Raw genomic sequence first — 23,708 nt, 5'->3', positions numbered from 1 at the left:
TTTTATGTAACTGTTAAAGATCAATAATCTCTTTAATTAAAATCATTTTGAATTCAACTTTATAGATGACGTGTCGTTTTCCAAAAAACTAGAAAGACGTCATGGTGTCTGAATACTATTGGATCTAGTGGCACGTCGTTCTTATTTAAAACAAAAAACAACGAGTTATCTAGAGTATGCGCTAGAGCATACTATTTATACTTGTTGGTTGTATAAATGAAAATGATGACGTGTTGTCTTGGTTTTTCCCTCTATATGTCATGTCGTTTGGTTACAAAACGAAAAATGATAGTGTCATCCAGTACCTGTGTCCCGATTAAAATGTCTTTAATATTTCATTATAATTATTATTCTTGTCATTATTATGGTCAGAATATTTAATAATAATATTTTTTTTATGAATTTTATCATTATTATGGTTATTATTATAATAGATAATAATAATATTAAGGACAATAATTAACTAAGAGTGTTTGTATTTTGTAACATAGTATTATATATATATATATTCTATTATGTTACTCTTCATATTAATTTATTACTTACCTATGTTTGAAAGTTTTGAAAGTTGGATTGTGGTGCATTATTATTTTTATCATTATTATTATTATCACCATCATCATAATGTGCTGCAAAGCACCACTTGGGTTTGTGTAATGCAACCAATTTTTGCATGAATTAAGGCATTAAGTATATTTTAATATTTATTATAATAACTCAAATATGAAAATAAAATATATTATAGTATTATTTTATTTAATAATACTAGATTGTATTATATTATTATTCATCTAATTGTTAAAAACAATCTCTTACTTTTATAAAAATCATTTTGAATTCAACTTTATAGATGACGCGTTTTTTGCCAAAAAAATTGAGAGACATCATGGCATTTGCGCACTACTCGACCTAACGACACGTCGTTATTTTTAAAAGTTAAATCATAAATGACTAGTCATCTAGAGTATGTGTCAGTGCACATTATTTACGCATGTCAGTTGTTTAAATGACAATAATGATATGATGTCCTAGTTCTTTTCCTACGGATGCCATGTCATTAAGTAACAAAATGGTAAACAACAATATCATTCAATACCTATGTATCGATTGAAATATTAGGACAATTATCTATCGATCATTTATTTGTTCAAGCTTTTTTAAGAGTACACAAACACTTTTTTTTTTTAAACGCGTCACTTGAAGTTAGCATTTTATTGTACTCGTCTACTTCCGTCTTATCTCATTTAATAGATTTAACATAATATTAGCAGAATGTTCTTTTTGCCCCTCAAACATAAAATTACAATTTTGCCCAAAATAAAAGTAAGAAAATAAGATTCAAAATTAGATAATAGAAGTTACATATAGAAAAAAATGATTATCAAATAAAAATTGATCCTAGTAATCTAAATCTAATCTATCCATATAAAAATCTCCAGCTCTTTAATCATTAATGGAAAAAGAGAAATGTCCTGATGTGGCAGAAACTGTGTTATGGCTTCGGTTAAAAGTGCGGCATCAGTTGCAACGGATGTGGCATGTACATTGTCATGATGCACTATGAGTTGTCCGAGATGGGATTTGGAGCTAAGGGTCGCTGTAAGTGCAAACCAAACATGCCCATGATTATAATATGAATAAAATGAACTATATATGGTTTGTGGTTGGCCTGTTGGGTGTCTTTTGTAAGCTTTTGTTTGTAAATAAAAACAACAACATTGCTGCTTATCCAAATCTTTATCTGGGTTTGTTGCTGATTTATAGATAGTTGATTTGTGTATGTTTTGTGTTTTCATCTCAAATTTTTTAGTTTGATTTCGGTATTAAGGATAGAGCAACACCAACAACATCAACTGGTGGTTGTTTTTGTTAGGAGAATACAATGTTGTTCTTGTGCATTCATTCAAATGGCAATTTTAACCCTTTAATGTCAACCATATTCTAATGATGCTATGATGGAAGTGGTGCAATGATAAAATTAGTAAACTTTAGGTGGTGCAATAAAAAAAGAAAAGTGTTTGTGCATTTTTTGAAAAGCCTGCACAAATAGATGGTTGGTTGATAACTGTCCATTTTATTATTATTATTAGTATTTTCAAAATACTACTAATAATAATAGTACCAACAACAACATTTTGGGTAGGAATGTGTACGACACAAAGTAGCGAGAGTGACATGCGTTATTTGATGGGCATGTAAATTCAAAAACTATTTTAAAACAATTTGTTGAATGATATGGGAATGCACTACGAGACAAGGTGGAAAAAGAGAATCATGTTGGTTTTAACTAATTCTAACATCCTTAGTGAATGCACGATATGGGAATTCAAAAACTACTTTAAAACAATTTGTTGAAGGATATGGGAATGCACTGCGAGACAAGGTGGAAAAAGAAAATCATGTTGATTTTAATTATTTTGATTATAACATCCCTTGTGTTAGTCATTATGCCATGGAACAACAATTTTGAGATGCATATATGATGGAAAAATTCAAATATTTTCAATAAGAGCTAAAAGGTAAAATTTTTTGTGAGATATTTTCATGTCAAACAAGTATTTTAACTTCAAAATTTGTAGTAGTTAAAGATGTTAAAGTTGGAAAGAATTACCACCGCGACCTTTTGAGGTTTCTTTTAATGAGGTTAATTGTGAGATTGGATGCAAGTGTCAACTATTTAAGGGAATATTATGTCAACACATCATTAGGGTGCTTATTAATAAAGAAATATTTTTTTTTGTTTCTAATAAGTAAATTTTGGAGTAAGGATGTAAAAGATGTCACATAGATGTCAAAGTAAGTAATGACTTGGAGCACAAATCATGAAGGACTCAAAATTGATAGGATGTGCAATTTCTTTTTGGTAGCTGAGCTAACAACTAATAATAAGAATAATTGCAACATAATGTTTGGGGTTTTAGATGATTTGAAAGCAACATTGATGTTAAATTGAGCTGTTATTGGAATTAGTCAATTTGGCAACAATATAGTTCATGGCACAACAAAATGTGGGGAGCTTCATGGTATACAGTGGTAAAATTCTTTTTCCATTATAATTTGAAGTAAAGGTTGTCCGCCTTAAAAGCGAAAACAATCTAAATGTGAGCAAATTATTCAGAAGAAAAAGCAAAAGAAAACGACCAAGGTATGAAATAAATAATTTTTTTTTTCCAAAATGCTTGTCAAGTATTTTATTATATTGTTCTTGTAATTCCTACATATTATTTCATTCAAGGAATCTCAAATAATAAGTGGTGAGCTACAAAGACATGGACTAGAGAAAATAGTTACTTCTGAAAATCCAATGCAGGTAATGTGTTAATTATTCTTTCTGCTTGTTTTATAACTATTAGAAGTATGTTATTGAATTGTCATTAGGTCTTTGCCATTTTCCTTTTTATCTTTAGGGTAATACGTAGATAAAACCATAATATGTTTTTTTTCTCATAATTGTAAACATTTAGCCTTTTCTTTTTAACTAATTCTTTTTAATATATTAAGTCAACCCGGAGTTGTAAAGAGGTTGAAGTTTGAGCTAGCAACAAGCGAAACATAAAAAAGATGGAGTTGGAGTATTTTCTTGAAAACCTTATTTCATCAAAAATAAATGTTAGATTATTGCCAAATCACTTTCGGAGACTAGTTTTTGCTATAAAATTTATGATGACAAGTGGACTTGTAATTGCGTGGATGTTTATAGGTTGGGTTATTGTGATATCAATGTCTTTGTGCTTATTATAGAGTTAATGACTTTTTCTTTAGTGAGAGACAGAGTGACCATTTTAGTATGGGGTTGAGGCATATCTTCAGCCTTTCATAATAATGCAAATGATAACCGCAGATAATTTCTCTTTGAATGCCAAAGCTTTAAGTGTAGATTGATTTTTAGTACATATTGAGTTTACAAAAGAAGTTTTTCTATTGGGTTTCACTGAAATAAATGCAATATTTTTATTTATACTCTTCCTTACAATTGAAATATGAATAATCACTGGATAGAAGCTATAAATCTTTTGTCATGTAACTCTACTTCCTTGCCCATTCTAGCATAATGAGCACTTCAGCTAGTACAGCCTTCTCACTGTCTGCTACCTGCAATGCAATTTAGTATAAAAAGAACTAATTCCGTAACTGGACAATTCTCCAAACACACACAAGCTGTATTAGAGATAATAATAATTCTTGATGCAAAAAATGAGGGCATAATCTACTTTTTCTACTCCTAAATAATTGATCAACAACAGCTTTGCAAGCAAGTCCATTGAGCCTTGAGTGCCATAGAATTGTATTGAATATGTTCTTGGAAAATTTCATCCTCGTCTTCTGTTCCAATTTCAGCCGCAACTTTGAGTCCAATGCCAGTTTGTCAAGTGGTATATATATTCTTCTTCATCACTTTCGAGTGGTAAATTATAGTGCTTAAATCAATAAGTGGATAAATTATATACCGCATATGATTATTTATCAAAAATAAAGATTTTTAACTTCCCATACATCTTGTAAAACTCAAACAAATCCTAAATTGCATAAAAAATCATGCCAGTTTTTGGCTCAATAATTTCCTATATATATTTGGTTCATTGCTTATATCATTCTCATCATCAACATGATTCAAATAAAGCAAAAAATTCGAACTAATTAAATTCATCATCAATTAATACAAACTTGAAACATTTTAATATAAGGGATATAAAAATATAAAATTAATAAAAGTAATAATTTACCTCAGCAATAAAGATTTTCAGGGAGTCCTCTAATTCTTTTGACCCTAAATCTATCGTCTCATTTGAAATCTTTGATCTTGCAAAAAACCATAGATTGAAAAGACATCTGATTATAAAGGAGTATTAAACAGATAAGATTTAAAATAAATTATTTTAGAGAATCTATTTTAATATAGAAGAAATTTATAAGTGAAATGCCACATCAATTGCCATTTTTTTTAGATGTGTTTTAGTCTTTTGGAATTAAGATTTGGAATGTGTAGCATTATTGAAAATTCAATTTAATGGTTTGCATTAGACAATAATGAACGCCTTAGCGTATATGCACCGTTAACTTCTATTTTATTAACTAAATTTTTTTTATCTTTATAAAATATTAATAATTTACATAATTTTTACAGAAATAATACTATAAACATTATTTTATATATTACAATATAATATAACAAACAAATATTTTATAACATCAATATAATACAATGCTAATAAAATATATTTTCATTAAATAATGCAATCCATCATACAGTGTGGCAACCGCGCCTAATCTCACCGGCAAATAAAAATATTTTGCAGTTTTGGACAATTTGGCCCTTTTGAGAAAAATATTTAAATTTTAAAACTAACAACCGGTTTGCAACCGGCTGTCGCCTGTTTTCGTATGTAATTATCTGCCACGTGGCATAGAAAAAAGCGGGATCTGAGTTTCTACGTCGTCGCAGTAAGCCGGTAAAGTCGGTAACGTGGAAAATGCGGTAAATGGAAATTTCGTAGTTTGATAATTGTTTGAGAAAATTTTTATTTTTCCTTAAAATTAATTAAAAATTTAAGCACAAGTGAGATTTCGACTCAACTCAAAGCTTCAGCAACAAGAATCATTAGTCCATTCCTCTCACTTGCGCATGAAACCCGGCTCAATTCAGAGCTTCAATTGGTAACTTTCACTTAAACTTTCTGTCTCTATGTTCACGCTTTGTTATTTTATTTTATTTTACTTTTTTAAATTATATAATTACATATGTTGAACTGAAACCCTAGAATGAGCTTGGATTCAGTGAAAACCTCAAAGTCTCTGTTCTTTTTTTCTTCGGTGTACTCATCTTAATTTTGGGCTTCAACTTCATTTCCACTTTTGTTTATCGCTAGGTATTGGACTTTGAACTTGAAGTTCGTACTTAGTTTGCTCGGTGTAAGTGTAGTTAGTATATTTTTATTAATTTTTGTTCTGAGCTGTGGTTGCTTGGGACTTTTTTTTTTTTTCCCCTAATAACACTGTTATATAAATTTGAATGTACTCTTGTTAAAATTTGAAAGCAATTTAAGTACTGAAATTTAACATGGAGTCCAACTTAAAATTATGGTTTCAGTGGCATTCTAGTATTGGAAATTTATTAATGCTCTCAAATTGTTTTAATAGTCTGTAGTATAGTTTGATTTCTGGGTTTTATTGTTATTGTTATCTGATTATGCTTTCTTCGTGATTCTTTTGGATGAAGGTGGATGATTTGGTAATTCATCATGCACATAAAGCAGGTATATCTTATTTGCTGATGAAGTATTTGATAAATTTTTTTGAAATTTTTCATTTTTTAAAGTTAACTTTTTAACTCTATTTTGGTATTTGGGTTTCAATTTAGGTTATAATTGAAGGTTTTAAGAGTTATAGGGAACAGATTGCTACGGAACCTTTTAGCCCCCAAGTTAATTGCGTTGGTAATAATGTTTTCCTTCATGTCCTGTGCTTCATATATTCTCTTTCTTGCTCAGCAAGGAAATTTTGTATATTGTTTCGTTTACTTATGACTGTAAAATATTATTGATTTAGTTTCATATTGAGTAGTGATCAATATCTTACTTGTAAAGCAATATCAATGGTATTTGTTCAAACCTTGAATGAGAGAGAAGTGCAAGACTATATTATGCACCAATGGATGTTAGAGAATATCATTGGGTGAATATAAGATAGAACTTGAAAAATTTGATGTCTCTCATAGATTTTTTTGGTAATTATTATCTCTTGAGGTTGAATGAAGATATCATGTCTTGTGATTTCCAGCGGTTCAATATAATTTGGAAAAGGAAAGTCCCCCTAAATTGGGGCTGCAGTCCAGAATTATTTGATTGAAATGTTGTTCATACTCTCTTTTTCTTGATAAGAAACAAGAAAAAATTATTGACCCAACAGGCAATTACAAAGACAATTGGACAAACTATTACCCCATATTAAACATCAATCCTATGTTCGTGGATTGGAAAACAGACTTATATTGGATTTTTGTTTGAGATCTGTGTGACAATCATTTATTGGTTTCAGTGCAAAGAATGGGTCATTTTATCTTAAATATCAATGAAAAATATTTACCTTTATGAAAGGATAAAAAGAAATTATAACCGTTAGTACCAATTTATGAATATTTAGTCAAATAATTAGTGTGTAAATTTCATCACCACAATTTATGTTTGGAGGTTTTCTTGCCCCACTTTCTATTGGTTGGAAACAAAAATAAATTTTATTAAGGAAAAAGGGTGGACATCAAATATAGTTTCTTTAAAGGATTTTTATACTGTAAGTTATAATTTTAAGGCCTTCCATATACACTAGCACCAGTTAATGTTATGGTTTATATGTATTATGTTAAATAAATTAGATTTCAGTTTTATACATGTCAGCTTTTGACTTCTAACAAAATGAGGTACTTTAACTTTTTCACTGATAAAAATTTTATTTGTATTTTCAATTATGTTTTCTGCAGTTGGTGCCAATGGATCTGGGAAGACAAACTTTTTCCATGGTAAGTAAATGGGTGATCATTGTTATGTAGTGTATACATATTGATTACTAGTTTTATTACAAAATTATTAACATGTAACATGCCTTTTGGATTTTGAATTGTAGCCATTCGTTTTGTTTTGAGTGACATCTTTCAAAACCTGCGCAGTGAAGACAGACATGCGCTACTCCATGTATGTTTTATTACCGTACTTCATATCAAGTTATCATTTTAGTCCTTTTTATATTAGTTTTTTAACAATTTAATACTGAACAGGAAGGTGCAGGGCACCAAGTTTTATCTGCGTTTGTGGAGATTGTTTTTGATAATTCTGATAATCGCATCCCGGTAATGTTCTACAAACTATTTTATACTTTAATGTCAGTCAAATTTATTTTTATGTGATATTGCACTTTGTTTTTGTTAATTTGTGAATTAGTTCTTCTTTTAGGCTTTCGACCTTTTCGGCATTTGTTAATATTTATTTTGCTTCTGTACTCCATGACAGGTGGACAAGGAAGAGGTGCGCTTGCGTCGAACAATTGGTTTGAAAAAAGATGAATATTTCTTAGATGGAAAGCACATCACGTGAGTATCTATCTTTTTCTTGTGTTGGAGAAAAACCCTTTTGTATTTATGTGTGTGTATGGTCAACTGGGTGGCAAACTCTAAGTCTAACATGGTTTGCAGGAAAACAGAAGTTATGAACTTATTGGAAAGTGCTGGTTTCTCTCGCTCTAATCCATACTATGTCGTGCAGCAAGGAAAGGTAGGATGCTTCTGCTTATTTAAATTTTGTTATTACCAGTTGAATCTGCTTTTAGTTGTATTGGGGTCTCTTTCTAATTTTTCTGTGCTGGTCAGTAGATAGCATCTTTGACATTGATGAAAGATTCAGAGCGCCTGGATTTGCTTAAGGAAATTGGTGGAACTCGAGTTTATGAGGAGAGGCGTCGTGAAAGTTTGAAAATTATGCAAGATACAGGCAAGTGGTTTAGCTGTTTTGTTTCTCATGTTCATGCTTTTGACGTAACATGCACTTTTCTGCATACCAGGCAACAAAAGACAGCAGATAATTCAAGTTGTTAAGTACTTGGATGAGAGACTGAAAGAACTGGATGAAGAGAAAGAGGAGCTGAGAAAATACCAGCAACTTGACAAGCAGAGAAAATCTCTAGAGTACACCATTTATGATAAGGAACTACATGATGCTAGGCAGAAATTGTTGGAGGTTAGTCTATGTTCTGATGCTTGGACTGGTAAATTTATCCGTCCTGTGTCTAAGATTAATCTTGAAGAATGCTTCATTGTAGTTTTTATAGAATATTAACCCTAGATTTTGTGCGCTGAAGATCCATGCGTTTTATAACTAATATAATTGATTGAAGAGTTCATGCCTATTCAAAGAATGCGATCAAACTGATTACCAGCTTTTCTTTTTACTTGTTACTAAATATTTTTAGTCACTTTAATAACATGAACATGTGTCCAGTGGAGCATGAACTGATATCAACAGGACAATGATTATGGAATATTTTCATGCTGTGGACATGTTAAGTAGCCACTTGGGATCCTGTCTTCCTAGACTATCTGGATGTGCAATGCAATTTCTGTAGTAATATTTGATTTCAGCTGAAAAATGCAGTCAGGAATAACAAAACTTTGTCAAGGCTTATGTGTTGCTGTGGTTCTAATTCCTGCATTTCCCACAGAAATTATGGCTGATGAGTTAGCAGCGAGAATTAGGAATAAATTCCAAAAGTCAGTGATTATTTGTGAAGTGAAGAGTTGTACTTGCCATGCAATGATGCTTAATTGTCATAGACGGGATAAGTAGTGATGGCTGTTCAAGGTTTAGTCTATGTAGGTGTGGTGATTGAAATATATTAGTGGGGCTGCATGGCATGTTGGCATGGTTCATATAGTTAACTGCTGTTTCTTGTCTTAATCTGCACTTTTGGCATTGAATTTGTTTGAAAATTATTATTTTGGAAATTATTAGTTTGGTCCTTTTATACAGTGGTTTGCCACTGTTCTCAACTCACCCCCCTCCCAATAGTTTGGGGGGGGGGGGGGGGGGGAATTTTTGGGGGAAAGGGGTTGGGGAAGAAATTAAAATAGGTTAAAACGATTCATTACCTAAAAACCTCTGAGGAATAAACTTTGGCACCAAATTATTTGTCAATTTTATTTTAGGCTGGGGTTATGTACTTTATGATGATATTGTGTATTGGATATAGTTTGCTCACTTTTATTTTCTTGATTCCTTTTAGTGCTGGCAGTAGTTTTTATGCTAATATTTCTCTCCTTTTTTTCAGGTTGATGACACTAGAACCAGATTTTCTGATGAGTCAGCTAAGATGTATAACAGTTTGTTGGATGCTCAGGAAAAGTCCAAGGATTCAGACAAGAGGTTCAAAGATCTAATGAAAGAAGTTCAGACTTTAAACAAGGAGAAAGAAGCTATAGAAAAGCGACTAACTGAAGCAATAAAGAATCAGACAGCATTTGAGCTTGATGTGAAAGACATACAAGAGAGGATTTCTGGAAATTCACAAGCCAGAGTAATGCTCCACTAGTATTCCTTATATTGTACATATGCATTATCCATAAGCTTTTTTGTGTTTATGAGGCTAAATGTGTTGGTTGGATATTTCATGCTTATAGGACGATGCAAAAAAGCAGCTCCGTTCGCTATTAGAGGAAATAGATGACTCATCCAAGGAGCTTGACAAAGCTAATACTTTATATGAGAACAAATGCATAGAGGAGAAGAAGATAACGAAAGAGTATGTTTATGAAATAATAATGCTTGTGTATGTTTATGAAATTATAACACTTGTGTATTTAACATATTGTGGAACCATTCTTTCTTCTCCCAAGTTCTCTTCTATTCTTCTCCTTTACATGTGGTGCTTTTACCCGTTTTTCTTTCTTTATCACCTCAACATCTGTACTCTGACGTGTTGTTAATCTTAGGATGCCTATTGCAAGTGCATGGGCATAGTCTTGAGAATTACCAACCATGCTGAAGGTTACATGTGGTGCAATTATTAATTAGTAGAATTGATGGTTGCATAATTTGTGCTATTTGGAAGTGGCATCAGCTCGTGTTATGAAAATCAGTGTTGATATATTCTGCTTTTTCATTTTCAAAATTCTCATTTATCTTCATTAAGTTCCCTTGTACTTCCTTTTCACTTTTCTGAACTCTGGTGTTGCAGCATTTTTGTCAATATAGATCTTATCTGAATAAACAACGTTATGACACCTAATTTTCAATATAGCATTTTCATCATTTAAAATAACTTCATCATTCCGTCCTCTTAAGTATCTTGATAGGTTTTGATGATTGTTTCTTACTGAATTGTCTTGATGATTTATAGTATCATGGAACGTGAAAAGCAGCTTAGCATTCTTTATCAGAAACAAGGTCGTGCCACCCAATTTTCCAGTAAAGATGCTCGTGATAAATGGCTTCAAAAGGAAATTGATGATCTGGAACGAGTTCATTCTTCAAACTTGAAGCAGGCAAACCTTTTTCTATTTTTAGTCACATAAATGTACTAAAAAGTTCATGTCAGGGGCTCCTTCCAAATAATATGGAAGGACACAAGGTTGTTTATTTTTTTTTGATTGGTCAGTAATTACTTGGGAAAGGATCATCTTGATTTTAATCATGCGAAGGCATCGGATAATTTTAAATGAGAATATAGTCTTTTTTGGTCCTTTATTTTTATATTTTAGGTTTATGTAATATTCAGGGTACGGTAAGGGAGTGTAAGGAGTAGGAAGAGAGAGAAGGCAAAAGACACTAAATCCTCATAAGTAAGGGTAGTTGTCATTGCGGTTGATTCTGTTGGTAATTCTGTTCATTTTGCAGATGACAGATCAGCTGCTCTCTTGAGCATTGTATATTCCTTATTTCAATTGTGAACTTTGCTTCTATGTTGATCTTAGCTGGTGTTGACTTGCCTACGGGGTTAATATTTCCTGTATTACTCAAAAATCTAGATGAATGATATCAATTTGGCTGTGCACATGCTTCTGGTTTGCATTCTGTTGTTGCATGTTCTTGTGCATACATTTTATGTCCCTTCCTCACATCTGTCATTAAGGTATGGGTTTGCTTTTATGAGCTGACATGGTTTTTAGCCAAAAGGTTAGGTGTTCGAATATTGTTGGCCACCTACCTGGGATGTTATATTTTTTGTTTTTCTTGACTACTAGAGTCGTTGGGTCTGATAACAGTGCCCGGTTTGAATTCCAGTATAAGAACCTTCTGTTTTGTTTATCACATTGTTTCAGTTTTTGCAGATTATTCATTCATCTTCTTTTATATGTTTTAGGACCAAAAGCTTCAAGAAGAAATTCAGCGGCTAAAAGGTGACTTAAAAGAGCGGGATGAGTACATTGAGAGTCGCAAAAGGGAAATTGCATATCTTGAGTCTTCAATCTCCCAGTCTCGTGAAGGGTTTAATAATCATAAGACACAGAGGGACAGGATGCAGGACGAACGGAAGTATGCTTTTCATTCCTTTAGTTTTCCTCAAGTTCTTCGAAATATTTGCAGTATGATTAAATTCCTTTTTTGTATAGGTCCTTGTGGGTGAAAGAAAGTGAACTTTGTGCTGAGATTGATAAGCTTAAAGCAGAAGTTGAGAAGGCAGAGAAGAGCCTTGATCATGCAACTCCTGGGGTGAGTAATTGCCTTTTTTATAATGTTTATGGCTGTTAATCATGTTTAGCTGCTTTGCTCAATTTTCATTCGTGGTTTTGTGGCACTGATTGAGGCAGAACGAAAATATTTATACAGCAGAGGGCTTAAGTTGAGGGTAAGAAGGATAAAGGGGAACAGAGAAATAACAAAGGGAAAGGAATAGAGAGAATGGGAGGGGACAAGGACACTCTTCCAAATATTCTACTATTTTGTCATTTGTCCTCCGTTTTACTTATTACATTGATATGCGTTAGTAGATTATGGAACTGAGAAATAGAAAAAAAGATTACTTGAGGTACCGGAACTTCCTACTGTAGGGAATATCAAAACCTATATATCTACTTAAATTATTAAAATGAAACCAAATAAAATATTACATGAATTTTCTGAAAATAACTCAAGTATAACTAGATTAACTTGAATGAACCTTGTGACGTGTCAACTAATACTGAATCTCACAAATTATGGTACTCCCAAAATTGTGTATGCTATGAGTTTTCTTGATTGCATAAATACTTCAAGTTGGAGATAATTTTATTTTTTTCCCCCTCGATAAGAGTATCTTCACACGTCTTCAATCCTTTTACCAATTACCAATTACCAATTCATTTGCTTTGATAGTGACTGATATAACTTAGATGTGGTAGCTTTTGTGGCATTTCACCAAGTACTTGTGGTGCAAATAGTGACATAAATAAATAAATAACATATCTATTCATACATAGGTTTCCTCACTGGAGAATGACTGTATACATATCTGGTGGTTCTCTCATTTAGATGCTTGGATAGTAGTTAAGTACGGATGGATATTTCATCCAGACCCCTAGCTAGGAGTTTAAGAGGACCTCAATTCTTGGCCCTTGGAATCCAAGGGTTAAGAATGCATCACTTGAGTATATATTAAGAATATCTTAATGTTTCTCATGTGACTTTTCTCAGTCGAAGGTCTCGCCATAGTAGGTGCAGAAGTTGATGACTTCTTGGTTATCTGTACAACTTTTCACAGTTTAAATGAATATTAAAATAAAATATACAGCTATATATATAATACCAATCTTGATTATCAGTCATGTCTTCACCTTATTTTTTTTCTTTTTCTCTCCCTGAAGCGCAGGCCTTATTTATCATGGCTGAAGCAGAAATTTTCAGAATTGGATTACCATTTTTTCTTTGTTTCTCAGCTAGAGCTCTCAAAATAACGCCATACACACCAACAAAAAACCTATTGTAACATATGCTTGAGATTTATGCTAAATCAATTGTAAAAGTCCTGCAATTTCTGTTTCTGTTTAAAGAGTAAAAATGGAGAAAGTGAAATAGAATGTATCACAACGATAAGCATACATACTGTGAAGCCAATTAGGGAACTTTATCGCATAAAACTTCGGTCTTTGGCACAAAACTGTCAACAGATATCCTTTTTGTGCAGGAATGAGGGACAGACATATGAAAGTCCTTTTTTTGCATGTTACATTACAAGTATTAGCAGTCCATATATAAGAGAAAATGAGAAAACTTTGATTTTCTGGGTACTTTTGGCTTTTCAAATCATCCTAACCTCATAAAATGAAGGAATCTATGACTACGAACTGAATCATCTTAATTAAGCTTCTCTCTGCACTTTTTTCTGTTTAATCTTGTCAGGATGTGAGAAGAGGGCTGAATTCTATCCGGCGGATCTGCAGAGAATATAAAATTGATGGAGTGTATGGTCCAATTATTGAGTTGCTTGATTGTGACGAAAAATTCTTTACAGCAGTTGAGGTTACCGCTGGAAACAGGTATGTACTCTGTTTAATCTATTTGCATTCAAACTTGTTTTTTAATATATACCAGGTTAACAAAATATGCAGTGTGTTTATTGGTTTTTTGTGCTCATTCCCTGCCTGAAATGTTTTTGACTTATTTTGAAATTTGAGCAGCTTGTTTCACGTGGTGGTGGACAATGATGAAACATCAACCAAGATAATTAGACACCTTAATTCATTAAAAGGTGGACGTGTGACTTTTATACCATTAAATCGGGTGAAGGCTCCTCGCGTAACATATCCAAAGAGCAATGATGTGATACCTCTTTTAGATAGATTGGAATTTTCTCCCAATTTCAAACCAGCATTTGCCCAGGTCTGCTTCTACCTTATCTTTTGTAGCCTTGGTTGGATGTAGATTGTTCTTGAATTTCATTGCAGAAGTTCTTGAGTATTTTTAAGATGTTAAGAGATTAAGGCCAGTTGTTTGCCAAAAAGTTACTGGAAGAAAGATGTTTTGTAAATTTTTCAATTTCCCCAGAAAGAATAAATGGTGCAACAAAGTTTTATCTGAAGCTAGATAGGTTTATACGTTTCCAGTTTAGCGAGTGATTATTTTGTTTATCATATTAGCAAAAGATTTTCCCCACCTATTATCCACAAGGGGTTTAGCTCAAATGCTCGTGAGTGATGTGGATTTGCAGTAGGTCGTTGCCTAAAACCTCACTTTTCAAAAAGAAGTAAGAAGTAAATCGAGAAGAGGGAAACCTCTTTTCACTTTTCAGAGATGTTTTTAGTGTCAGTTTGGTTGAGTAGCACTAACCTGCCTGTGAACATGTTGAATATTGCTTTCACATCTATTAAATATATAATTGATACCTTTTAACCAAGCTTTCACTGTTGTACATGTTCCTTTTTCCTAGGTATTTGCAAGAACTGTGATTTGTCGAGATTTGGATGTGTGCACGAGAGTTGCTCGAACTGATGGTCTGGACTGCATTACTTTGGAAGGTTGGGATATATAGTTTGCTGTATTATATTGTTTATGGTGACTGATGTCTGTGCCTTTGATGTTTTAATATGTCGTGCTGATCCTAAAACAGGTGACCAAGTAAGCAAGAAAGGTGGTATGACAGGGGGATTTTATGATTACAGACGTTCAAAATTGAAGTTTATGAATATAATTATGCGGAACACAAAAACTATCAACGCCAGGGAAGAAGAAGTGGAGAAAGTTAGATATAAGCTCCAAGATATCCTTTGTTTTCGGCATTCTTTCAGTGTTATTCATTTACTCTCTCTCCCTTTCTTTTTCTCTCTCTCTCTCTCGTACACATGCATGCGTGCCCTCATGTATGCACACGCACGTGTGCACACACACAAAAATAGATAAATACTCGAACACATACACAGATATAGCTGTTTGTTTCCTGGTCTGAGTTTGATGGATTTTTTATGTTTTCTGGGTAATGACAAGTGTTTGTTAAATGGAATTTGGAGAAATGGAAGCAGATGTAAGAGATTACAGAAATTTGCATCTGATTTCTTTATGCTTATCTGAAGTGTATAACTCTGCATACATATTTCTGGTTGCACTTGCTTATTCACAGATAGAACTGCTAATTATTGCTTTACATTTAATTTATATTGTTGGAATCTAATTTGGATGGAGTTGATGATTATTAGCCATCTCTAATAACATGAAAAAAGGTGCAAACGGTAAATTTCATTGAGAGAGTTTGAAGTTTGCTCTCTTCTTGTGCAAAAAGCTTCCATCTTTAGAAAAATGCAAACTCTTTTTATCCCTGATTTCTACTAATTTAAATAGGTCCAATTGACCTCTTATTTCTGAATGGCTTGGTATGATTTGTGTCTTCCCTCTTAGCTACCGACTCAAATGAGCTGTTGCACTATGTGGTTAGCCAAGGAAGTATTGGTCCCAAGGATATGAAGTCTGTTCCATGAATCCTTTTGCACCAATGTTTATTACCATGAGATGCAATAAGACTTGCTGGCTTTCTAGCTTTTATTACAATCTTCTCATCCAATCTTGGCATCGGCTGTGAAAGCGTCTGAGACCATTAAGCATAGTGTAGACAGATTCCTCATTTCTTACTTGTCAGAATGAGATTTTCCTTAATTTTAGTTAGGTAAGAAAATGCTCTGCTTCTCTGTATAAAAAAAGATCAAATGCTAGGGAAATATGTTGAACTCTGTGTTCTGCATGCTTGACTTTCATTAATATGTGAAAGCTCATTTTTTGATTCGATATTCACTGCTGCTGCTGAATATAGACCCATTTACTTTTTACAGATTGAAGAAATGAAAAACAGTGATTTAATACTTGTATCTGACTGATATCTTTGTCTTTTTGATACTGAATGATCTGCATTTGTAATTTACACTTTCTTTAACTTAGCTGATCTCACAACTAGACCAAAAGATTACAGAACATGTTACTGAGCAGCAGAAAACTGATGCCAAGCGAGCTCATGATAAATCAGAACTGGAACAGCTTAAGCAGGATATCACTAATGCTAATAAGCAGAAGCAAATTATTTCTAAAGCTCTTGAAAATAAGGTATTTCAAGACCTTTAGAATATTTTATGTTACTTGCAATTGGGCATTCATTGTTAGCAGTTTGTAATTATTCTTTTCTTTGTACCCTCTGTGCTGCCTTCTTTCACTTGTTTGTAGGAAAAGTCACTTGCAGATGTGAGGACACAACTTGATCAACTTGAAGCTAGTATGGCTATGAAACAGGCTGAAATGAACACAGACCTCATTGATCACTTATCACTAGATGAAAAAAATCTTCTATCGCGTTTAAACCCTGAAATAACTGAGCTCAAGGAGAAGCTTATCACCTGCAGGACAGATCGCATTGAGGTTAGCATAGTGAACACTATTGGAGCTATAGAATGTTGCTACTTGAATAAAGCTGTGTGTTCTCATTTATGTGCCTTTTCTTTTAGTATGAAACCAGAAAAGCGGAGCTTGAGACTAATCTAACAACTAACCTTATGAGGCGAAAGCAAGAGTTGGAAGCTCTTATATCTTCTGCAGAGAATGATGTGATGCTAAGTGAAGCTGAATCAAAGAAGCAGGAATTGGCAGATGCTAAATCATTTGTTGAAGATGCAAGACAAGAGCTTAAAAGTGAGATTTTATATCTATATTATTATTTTCTCTTCCATGAAATGTCTTAAGTATGAAGCGTAGATTGCGTTTTTCATGTTTTCACTGAGGGTATTGCTATGCAGGGGTTTCTGACAGTATAGTTCAACTTACAAAGGAACTCAATAAGATAAAGGATGAAAAGGCCAAGTTGAAGGTAAATCATGCGAGTGTGTTGGTTATTCTTGTTTTGCCTTGCTGAAATGATAATCTTTGTGAATGCAGACTTTGGAAGACAACTATGAGAGGAAACTGCAGGATGACGCTAGAGAACTTGAACAACTATTAAGTAGAAGAAATATTCTTCTTGCTAAACAGGAGGAGTACTCAAAGAAAATTAGGGAATTGGGTCCATTGTCATCAGATGCTTTTGACACGTATAGCTCCTCTGTGACTTAAATTTAATTCATTGCTAAACTATGCTGGATAAATGATATCAAATATTGTGCACATGTAAGAATTGTTGCACAATTAGGTCTCAAGTTGTCTAAACTTGGAAGATCTATGCTTATTAGGTTTATTATCTTCTGATCTGTTGCACGTAATTTATATTCCTATTTATACCATGACATCCTTGAAGCATGGTTTCTTATTGTTAATCTGGTGATGTACCATCTATATACTCTCTAAGTTACACTTGCTCTTTTGCTTCCTGATGTAGAATTTTTCTGTCTTAATGTTAATTTATTCCTTTTATATTGGGAATGACAGATACAAGCGGAAAGGTGTCAAAGAACTGCTTAAAATGCTTCACAGGTGCAATGAGCAACTGCAGCAGTTTAGCCATGTAAATAAGAAAGCACTTGACCAATATGTAAATTTTACAGAGCAGCGAGAAGAACTTCAGAGAAGGCAAGCTGAACTGGATGCAGGTGATGAGGTATTACTACATTGGAGTCTGCCTTAATGATCCTCCATTCCCAAACAAACCCCCACCCCACCTCAAATGACTGACAACTTTGTTGAGTCTGCAATTTTAATTGATTTCTGATGTTGGACTTTATATTCTTGGTATGTCTTTAAAGATTTTATTAATGTGGTTTTGCAGAAAATTAAAGAACTTATATCAGTTTTAGATCAGCGGAAAGATGAATCGATAGAACGTACTTTCAAAGGTGTTGCTCGTCATTTTCGAGAAGTATTTTCTGAGCTTGTTCAAGGTGGCCATGGCCATCTAGTTATGATGAAGAAAAAGGTTGTTAGAATCATATATTTATTATTCTCTTTAAGCCGTTCAATTTCTTGCATGGCTCTGTTTTTTTTAAAAATTATTTTCTCTTGCTGTTTGTTTTTGGGTGAAACATCTGTAAAGATGATATGTTAATCTTGCTTCCTGATTGTGCTGTGAACCATCTTGTCTTCACATCTCAAATCTGTGATAATCTTGTTTGGAAATTTGTGTTTTGGGATATTTTGTGTGTGTATATGATGGTTTCAGGTGATTTTCCTAGAATGTGGTTGATAAAAGATAGAAAGGAAGTCAGGAAGATAGAATAGAGGAGAAAAAGCCAATTATCATTTGACTGAAAACTAAACATTTACCTATTTATCATGGCCAAATAGGAATGTAATCACTACAATATACTAATCTATATGCAAATAAGAAAAGTGAATCTAAAAAATCAACTCAAGCTAGTAATTAGTAAAATATAATTTTTTAGCAAATTATTTCCATAAAAATAGCCCTACCTTTTCTTTCAGGAAGAGCAATTCTATTGCACATATATGGGAAGCCCTGAAGTACACGTTGTTTAAATATAATTATCATATGATTTTTTTTTTTTCAAAACAAGTTAACTGTCAAAAATGTTCATTAGTCTGTTGAGTGAACCAGTTGAAATCTGCTCGACTTTACCTTGTTTGCTGGTTGAGTGGCGCTTGAGTAAACTCACATGACAAATGAGCAGCGAACCTGATAGAACAATTAAATCCCAGTTATCTGTTCTCATCCCCATTTCTATGCTATATTATTGATTTGAGAAACTGTCATTTGTTTGTGTTCACTTGTTAATTTCTCCTGTGGACACCATAGTTTCAAAAGACTATCTAAATGCGTCCATGGTTCAAATGAGAGTGCAAAGAGGATGTCTAGTTTTCTCATGCGTTCCTAAAGGTGTCATTTCTAATACATTTGGTGGCAGGCTTGGACATATTGCCTGGCTTAGACGTTTTATTAGCATTTTGTGGGAGCTAACTAGTTCAGTTGATTAACTCTCTTGGATTGAAACTAGAGGTCTGGGGTTCGAATCTTGCTGGCAGGGACTTTCAATTACTAGCATGCTATGTTTAAAATTAAAAAAAAAATAATAATTGCATTTTAACTTGGAAGTATTGAGTGGTGTTGCTGTTTAGTTAGTATTTGAGCTGTTCATCTTATTGGAAAAATCATCTATCACAATATGATTTCTGAAATAACGTCTCTTATTTTTTGTAAATCTAAATTCTCAATGATGATTGACAGGATGGTGATCATGGTGATGATGATGACGATGACGGACCTCGTGAATCTGATGTGGAAGGAAGGGTTGAGAAATATATTGGTGTGAAAGTGAAGGCATGTACTTCTGTTAAGATGAATTCATTTGCTTTTATCAAAATAGAATTGTTAAATATTTGAGAGTGCAATATATGTTAAGTTTTTGAAACTGATATCCTCTACACAATATTATAGGTGTTTTAGTCTTCATTACTTATTTATGTTTATACAAGGGTTTGTGCTCCCTCAGAAACTTGATCCTGTTAATTTAACAACCAAAGGCTCTATGATCTTTTTTTATTTTTATTTTTTATTTATTTAAGTTCGTAAATTCATTGTAATTTTATTTCTAAGTTGGCCTTTGATGTGGTAGGTTTCCTTTACTGGGCAAGGGGAGACACAGTCAATGAAGCAGTTATCTGGAGGTCAGAAAACTGTCGTGGCCCTGACGCTTATTTTTGCAATACAGCGATGTGATCCTGCACCATTTTATCTGTTTGATGAAATTGATGCAGCACTGGATCCTCAGTATCGAACTGCTGTTGGAAGTATCCTTAGTATGCAATTCATTTTTTGCCCTCTACATGCCTAGATTTAATTACACTGAAAATATTTAGGTCACTGAAATATCTCAGCTCAGTTTTCCTAACTGGGAGTACTGATACTTCAATAGTTTATGAAGATTTCTATGAATTTTAGTGCGTATAACTATTCTTAGGAGTTGAATACTATAAGAGATATGACTAATCTTTGTTCTTATTGATCATGACAAGATGATAACTGTCTATGGTCCCATTGAGCTGGTACAGTGGGTTATTTCATCAAGATATTGCTATTAGTCTGGATTCATAATCATATCTTCTGCGACACAGGTTTGACTGGAGCATTAGGCTGCCCTGCCCTAATTTGACAATTCTATGCAATTGTTTGTACTCCCATGTACTTTGATCTGTTAGCATGTGCTATTAGTTAAAGCAAAATTTCCATTGTATTTCTTATTGCTGTATTTGCTCTTGAATTTCTTGTAGCATTCCTTAATTACTTGTTTCATAGATATGATTCGTCGTTTGGCGGACATTGCAAATACTCAATTTATAACCACAACATTTCGTCCAGAGCTTGTGAAAGTTGCTGACAAAATCTATGGGGTGACACACAAAAACAGAGTGAGCCGTGTTAATGTTGTATCCAAGGAAGATGCTTTAGATTTTATCGAGCATGATCAGTCCCACAATGCGGAATAAGGTCAGAAACTTCTATACAATTTCCCTTTATTGGTGTGTTTCTTATGTACGAGATGAATAATTTGATACAGAAAAAGTATCAGGAGATTGATCTTGAGGTCTCTCTAGTAAGGTCAATGGATTTTTCTCTTCGAACTATTATTTATTTCAAATTTGTTGGTTTTGGTTTTTGGAAATATAGATATACATATTTGGATTTTTCTGTCAACTAAATTACATTTTTAGTATCTAAATGCAGTAAAAAGCTCGTATTAGATTTTCCTAAACATATCATCTAAGCACTATCATGGTCTAAATATTTCAGTAGTGTTATTTTATCAATGCTTCAGCAAAAGCTGTATGCATCTTCATTTAGTTACATCCGCGCCACTAAATGACCTTGAGTATGTAATGTAATATGTTGTTTTCTCTTTTTCAGGATTCTCACTCGAACCCAGAAGATGAATTTGGACGTCAACATGTTCAATATTTTGTATACAAGCAAGGGCTTGATGGTTTGATTTATTTGCTTTACATAAAAAGCTTGGATCTTGTATTTGGTAGGTTAGCTAGAGGAACCTCTGGGTGTTGTATAGGTGTTGAAATGCGCTGAACGTAGAATCATGTTCTGGTTGTAATAGTTGATTGTTATGAATATGATTCTTTCTTCGTGTTCCATATAGAACAATTGATGTAGAGCTCCTTGAATTTTGAAATTGTGGCGAACTGATATATTTGATCAATGTGTTGAAAGGTTAAAGAGCAATGGTGGTTTTGGTCCTTTTGGATACCCGTATTCATTAAATACCTGTCATGGTAATTAGTATTTACCCGAATTTACAGGTAATATTAGCCACTTGCTTCTCCAGATTTGCTATAATACCTAGCCTAATATTCGCCCTAGTTAAGAGATTCTTCATAAGGAAAGGAGTCTAGGAGCTAATTTCAGTTTCAAGAAATATAAATTCAAATTTCTTCTAGCTTTTGCTCATTTTCCGATTAACCAAACGCCGAACACTTCATTAGCTTAATTCTTCAAGACACTAACAGAAGTCAGATTAATAAAGAAAATCTTCAACCCAAAGCAAGATTGAAACTCATGTTCTGTACTTGGTTGGAAGAAATGGTAAGAGAGAAGAGGAAAGGAAAGGAAAAAGGAGAAAAAATGAGTGAAAAAGAAATGAATTTTATTTTTGTTATTTGACTGGGTATGGAATTTATTTTAATCCTCTAATTTCTTTCCCTTCTTTTTTTTTTCCACTCCTCTCTTTATAGTTATTCAAGCAAAATATGCAATCAGGTCTTTCCAAGTTGGTATCATCATGCCTCTGTGGTGCATGCTTTGCTAGATGAGGAGCTAGCTAGCCAATGACATAACATATCATAGATAACAAATTGAAATATTCACCATAATGAAAGGATAGTAACTCTATAACATGTAATATATTAAGATCAATAGTAATGCCGGAAAAGAAAACATTACCAAAAAAAAAAAAAAAGCATTGGCTAATGTGCTGTTGTTTTGGCCAGCAACAGGGACAAAAAGCAAAAACTGGTGGCTTGATTAATGTAAAGGCAGGTTGCGAGAAAAATGTGGACACGTCAGCGTTCTTTATCCCTTCGGAATCGGCAACTCCAAATGTCCAATGAACAGTGATTTCATTATGGGAAAATTCTATGATGCCTCGATTAAAATTATGATAACAATTCTGTGATAAATATAAATTTTATGAATTGCACATAAGATTTGTAAATGAAAGATAAAATAAGTAAATTAATATAAAAAGTGGTAAGTTGGTGTTTCAAAATTGCAAACAAATTAAATAATTGTACAAATAACATAAAACTTATAAATCAACATTATATTTTAATTAAAAAATAGCTTACTTATTTAATTTGCTTAAGTAAAGAAAAAAAATTCACTCATCCATTGAAAAGAAAAAAATTTGTATTGAAAACCATAAGAATAAGTGTTGTGAAATTGGTTTAATTATAAATTATATATTCATGGCAGGACATTTATAATTTTTTTCATTATGATAGTTTTTTTTACAATACAAGTTAATTAAACAAAATTATTTTTCTCGATATGAATCAAGCCAAAAGAAATTGAAAATATATTCTTATATTACTATACATATATAAAATATCAATAAAATTGGATCTAATTTTTAGTTTTATACATATTTCATGTATTCTCAAACTCTGTGTCTTACTAATACCAAATGATCATTTGAGGTTGCTGTTAACAAGTTTTAGAAGGATGCAAAATTATTTATCTTATAAATAATTTTGAAAAATATGAGCTTTTTTTTAAAAATTTGATCCTGAGAATAAGGTAGCATTTAATTTTTTTTTTGTCTGAAATATGAATGAATCTGAATTTGGCTGAAGTTTGAATGAGTTTGAGTATATATATATATATATATTTGAATGACATAGTTTTTTTTAATATCTGAATATAAGTATTAAGTTGTTTGCTTTTAAAGATTAAAACATTTGAAATATGATATTTTGACATATATAGCCTCATAAATATTAATAATACTTATATTTTATAGGTTAAACACATGATAAGTTATAAATCAATTATTTGATTAGAAAAAAAAAGTTTAATAATGTTTACTTTAACAAAACATGAAACATAAATTATATATCTAACACATGTATTTTTTTACATTAATATATGATACTTATAATGTTATTTTTACTATATTATATTGATATTTTTTATTGTTTATTACAAAGCCAATCAAGATTTGTATAATTATTTGAATTAAAATTCATGTATTAATATAAAATTAAAAAACTGTTACAAAAACAGTAAGTATAAATACAAAGAGATGGACATATTATAAAACATAATTTATA

General features: G+C 32.4%; 1 protein-coding gene across 2 annotated transcripts; it reads left to right on the top strand.

Moving 5' to 3' along the window:
* The first annotated feature begins 5,539 nt into the window (after positions 1-5,539).
* On the top strand, positions 5,540-21,617 carry LOC18033843 (structural maintenance of chromosomes protein 3). Of its 2 annotated transcripts, XM_024178701.1 has the most exons (31): positions 5,540-5,655; positions 5,868-5,910; positions 6,218-6,254; positions 6,359-6,434; positions 7,475-7,513; positions 7,618-7,685; positions 7,769-7,840; positions 8,001-8,080; positions 8,183-8,261; positions 8,360-8,477; positions 8,548-8,723; positions 9,811-10,056; positions 10,160-10,281; positions 10,879-11,023; positions 11,842-12,014; positions 12,092-12,191; positions 13,857-13,993; positions 14,135-14,336; positions 14,884-14,971; positions 15,064-15,213; positions 16,390-16,541; positions 16,659-16,850; positions 16,937-17,120; positions 17,225-17,295; positions 17,364-17,515; positions 17,850-18,018; positions 18,187-18,333; positions 19,600-19,692; positions 19,988-20,162; positions 20,668-20,859; positions 21,277-21,617. In XM_024178701.1, the coding sequence occupies exons 3-30, from the start codon at positions 6,240-6,242 to the stop codon at positions 20,856-20,858; spliced, it is 3,612 nt and encodes a 1,203-aa protein (XP_024034469.1). In that variant the 5' UTR covers positions 5,540-5,655; positions 5,868-5,910; positions 6,218-6,239; the 3' UTR covers position 20,859; positions 21,277-21,617. The 2 variants fall into 2 exon arrangements, with proteins under 2 accessions (XP_024034469.1, XP_006424030.1); XM_006423967.2 differs by lacking the exon at positions 5,868-5,910.
* Positions 21,618-23,708: the final 2,091 nt, after the last annotated feature.

Source organism: Citrus clementina, unplaced genomic scaffold (assembly GCF_000493195.1).
Source record: "Citrus clementina cultivar Clemenules unplaced genomic scaffold, Citrus_clementina_v1.0 scaffold_8, whole genome shotgun sequence".
Classification (NCBI taxonomy): domain Eukaryota; kingdom Viridiplantae; phylum Streptophyta; class Magnoliopsida; order Sapindales; family Rutaceae; genus Citrus; species Citrus x clementina.
Note: the sequence above shows the minus strand (reverse complement) of the source record. Positions and strands in the feature narration are given on the sequence as shown.